This window comes from Pundamilia nyererei, unplaced genomic scaffold (assembly GCF_000239375.1).
Source record: "Pundamilia nyererei isolate P.nyererei 1_Seehausen unplaced genomic scaffold, PunNye1.0 scaffold01438, whole genome shotgun sequence".
Taxonomy (NCBI): Eukaryota; Metazoa; Chordata; class Actinopteri; order Cichliformes; family Cichlidae; genus Pundamilia; species Pundamilia nyererei.
In genome coordinates this window covers 7,285-11,380 of record NW_005188839.1, presented here as the reverse complement: position 1 = coordinate 11,380, position 4,096 = coordinate 7,285, and the positions used below count along the sequence as shown (strand labels likewise).

Sequence of the window (4,096 nt, the reverse complement as noted above, 5' to 3'; positions counted from 1 at the left end):
TAGTTTTAGTTTTTGTTATTTAGATTTTGTGATTTAGAGACAGCTGGACTAATTCTGAAGTCAGAACCTTGAAGACTGCAAGATGAACAGTCCACAGAGCTGCACCGAGGGTAAGAATATTATGTTAATTCAACAGAAAGGAGAAGGGTAGAACCAGCAGTTTGAAGTTAACTAGAATAAACCCGCACTGATATATAAACTAACTTGATATATAAAAGTAGACTTCAAGTGAGAATTAGAATGAGGATCTGAAAATGTGGCACATTTCACATGTGTCTTGTCTAATCTAACTGTGGTTCTCAGAGTTGGCAGCTTGATGAACCAGACAAACCAGCCTTTACCAGACAAAGGCTGAACATTCGTAAAGAGTTAAATGTTTCTCTATTTGCCCTTAACTACACTATGTAGAGTTTGTTAGAACCATTTATTATGTGTCCACTTTCTGTCTTCTTTATGTGATTCATCAGATGAAGCTCCTGACGCTCAACATGCAAAATCAACCAAAGGGTCAAAGGTCACCTCAGAGAGAATAGCCCTGTCCGTTTTCAGTGTTCTGCTGGCAGCAGCTGTCATTGTTATTTACCGTCTCTGTAAGTTTTTTTGTGTGTGCACTAGGTGAATGTTTTTTTTGGTTCAATTCGGTAAATGTATTGGTATCGGGTAATATATATTAGGACATGTATACAGGTCATCTGCTAATCGTAAGGTTGGTAGTTCGATCCTTCCAGTCTGCTTGCCAAATACATAGAACAAAGAAAAAAGTGCTTGCATGAATGAGTGAATGAGGGAAGTTGTGTAAAGTGCTTTGAGTGCTCAGAGTAGAAAAGTGCAATATAAGAAGCCATTCATATACCATTTATAGTGTTTAAAATGCAAGGACGTATACTGAGGACGTGCCATGTAGTCATGCAAAACTGAAAGAATGAAGCAGCCTGGAATGGACGTCATTGTCACATTCTTATGTTAAAGTTAGGTTAAAGTAAAACTGGAGACACTGATGCTTTAAAAATGCTTTTCATTTGTTTGTCAAATTTTTTTAAAGGGTTTACTTAAATTATCCAAGTGCATAACTAATAATCCACCATCGCGTTTTAACTAAAAGACTGTTTTTTCTTGATGCTAAAAATGCAATGATCCTGCCGTCCTCAAGACCTTTCTGCATGTTCAAAACATAATGACTAAAATGACTGACTCTGTCTCACTCTGTCACCTCTACTATGACATAAGCCTGGATATCTTTATCTATGAAACCTGCCAGTGTTTTTGTTTTGAATTTTCACTGAGAGACTGTTTAAAAGTTGAGACATTGGGGTGACATCTCTATAGATATTGGACTTGTTGCAGCTGGCATAAGCAACATGCACAGTGCTTGCACACTTTTGGATTTTAATTAATCAATTTCTTACTGCCATCATCTTAGGTAGCACTAACTCCAAAGCGGGCCCAAACAGGAGATGGAAATGATGCTGCTACTGGCACATCCTCTATCGCTGGGCCTGCTTTGTCTTTACCGTTTTTCATTTTTCCATGACTTGGTTGCTGCAGTAGACACTCGACCTTTCTGCCCTTCATTACTGGTGCAAGGCTTTTTTGTGTATGTCCTGAATCGAACAACACACACATCTGAAACCGAGATAAACAAACCAAAAGGGACAGTCTTTTTTTCATGAACAGTTTCAGCTATTGTGTGCACAGGTGTATATATATATATAAGTTTGACTTTAAAAAAGAAATGTTCCCTTGATGTTTTCCTCCATTTTTTTACTTCAAAGGCATTGTTTTAAAATCTTGTCATGAAAAGATCTGAAAGGACAAATCTTTGTCCCATTTTAGTGAAACCAAAAAGTGTTACTCTAACTACTTTTCTCTTGTTATGAAATCAGCTGTTGAAAACTGGCTTAGCAGAAAAAATCTCCAAACACTGAATGAAGAGAATGCAGCTTTGAGGAAAACTCTCACGGGTGAGAGAAACTCTAAAGGATTCAATGTTATTCAGCTGCTCTGAAAATAGTATTCAACCTAACTATTGTTTGAAGAACTAGCATTAGTGCTACTTCTTATTTGACATTGTTAGGGCAGTGTGAGACTAAAGTAAGAGAAGCATTTTAAGTGCATATCATCATGTCTTTCAGTTGTATATTTTGCTGCCATTGGTTGTTGCTTTAGTTGCTCATTTCAAAGTTGAGATATATTTAACTTCTAGCCCCATACCAAACATGTAATTTCTCATTTCTGCATAGCTGCTAGTCTCTTCCTGTGTGAATTCCTCTTTATACTGCTGACAGTAGCAGACAGGAGCCTCTTCAACTGAGTTTTGCATTAATGCACACAAACAAACAAAACGGGAAACAAATCTTTCCTAGTAACACAACTTAATAGAATATATTCTGTGACCATTCAAACTGCTTTTCTTAAATCAAAGACACATCAGATGATATATATATATTATTTTTTTATAGAAGTAAAATCATGCAGCAATAAGCATCTCACGTGTCCTGAAATTCCTAAAGTGAATATAAGTAAGTTATGGATTTTGTGTTTCTCTAATTGATATCCACTAATGACTGTAAAGTTGGAATTGTACAATATTTTCCACTTGACTAAAGTCTTTTCTGTAATTCTTCAAAGACGGGCCATGTGCATGTGATGAAGGCTGGGATGAACATGGAGGAAAGTGTTATTACTTCTCCACCAATAAATCATCCTGGACAGAGAGCAGAGATGAATGTAGGGCTAAAGGAGGCGACCTGGTTAAGATAGATAACTGGTGTGAGCAGGTATAAATCGCATACTTTTCATTTCATTCATCATTCATTTGTTTCACATCTTTAAATTTTAAAATGTGCTTTAGAAGATCTTTCTCTCAAAACAGATCAGTGTTATATCAATAACACTCAAACATCTCCTTTTCAGATTTTTCTAAGAACCAGATTGAATGGAAAAATGGAGAACTTTGAAGACATGTTCTGGATTGGCCTGACAGATGCAGTGGAAGAGGGCAGATGGTTGTGGTTGGATGGCTCACCACTAAACACAAGGTTTGATTATCATAAACATTTTTTTTTCCATTTACAATATGCTGTTTGGAAGTTAACGTGATCATTTCTTTTCGGCCTTCATCCAATAGTTTGTCTTTTTGGGCTGACCATGAGCCGGACAACTGGACTCATGAAAATCCTGATGGAGAGCATTGTGTAAGGCTGGGGGAAGAAGAAGGAGAAGAACCCCTGAAGACTTGGTATGATAAGTTTTGCAAAGCTCCTAATAAGAGCATATGCGAAAAATGGGTAAAAACAGATTGACTGACTGTTTTATTTCAAACATATAAATATAACTGAACTAACAAGAGAATGCATTGTAAAAGATATTGAGTGGTCATGAATATCTGTGTGTACCACTCAATTTAGATGCTCAAAAAGTAGTAGGATGAAATTTACACCATTTGATCCTAGTCTATTCACATGCAAAATACACACATAAAACAATATAAGTTTACAAACTAAAAAGGCAAACTACATTTTTACTTTGAGCTATACACACTGTTATTAACACACTTCTAAATCTCTGTGCCTTGTAATAAAAAAAATCTTTATTCTCTGTTTAAAAACTGAGTTCTGGTTGTACATGTTTAATATGAAAGTGTATTTCTGTAACACATATCCTAATGAATACTTTCAGCTTGGGTTACTCTCGCTCTAATCAACAAAAATGAAGACAGGGCTTCATTAGAATACAGTGAGACTTCTCAATGACTATATTCATGGAATTTATTGGTTTTTTTGTTGTTTTTTTTAAAGGTATGAAGTTATGCATTGATGTACTTTTTTTTTAAAAATTCCTCTATAGAGTTCTTCCACAAACTAACTCCTGTGACTGTAATGCTGGTATTTTATATTTGTCCTTATTACTGGCTTGCTGAACAGCCAGTAATAAGGACAATTAAGATGATTTGGTTTTAAATGGCACAAGTTCTGAAAGTTGTGAGGCAAAGATGTTTTTGCGGCCTTAAGCATTATTTGTGCAGTTCTGAGGTCAACCAAATCTTAAACTTAAGAATACCAAATTTAATTTTCAAAAAAGGATTTGATGGTTCTTT

General features: G+C 35.6%; 1 protein-coding gene across 1 annotated transcript; it reads left to right on the top strand.

Moving 5' to 3' along the window:
* The first annotated feature begins 38 nt into the window (after positions 1-38).
* On the top strand, positions 39-3,735 carry LOC102206571 (hepatic lectin-like). The gene is made up of 7 exons (XM_005755421.1): positions 39-110; positions 468-590; positions 1,884-1,961; positions 2,460-2,519; positions 2,629-2,777; positions 2,914-3,038; positions 3,128-3,735. The coding sequence occupies exons 1-7, from the start codon at positions 83-85 to the stop codon at positions 3,300-3,302; spliced, it is 738 nt and encodes a 245-aa protein (XP_005755478.1). The 5' UTR covers positions 39-82; the 3' UTR covers positions 3,303-3,735.
* Positions 3,736-4,096: the final 361 nt, after the last annotated feature.

What these genes read in the sequence shown, in the direction of transcription:
- LOC102206571 (XM_005755421.1), top strand. Translation starts at nt 83, where the DNA reads ATGAACAGTCCACAGAGCTGCACCGAGG. An exon ending in AATTCCTAAAGTGAATATAA is followed by an intron (nt 2,520 to 2,628) that starts GTAAGTTATGGA and finishes AATTCTTCAAAG; the next exon opens with ACGGGCCATGTGCATGTGAT. An exon ending in GGCTCACCACTAAACACAAG is followed by an intron (nt 3,039 to 3,127) that starts GTTTGATTATCA and finishes TTCATCCAATAG; the next exon opens with TTTGTCTTTTTGGGCTGACC.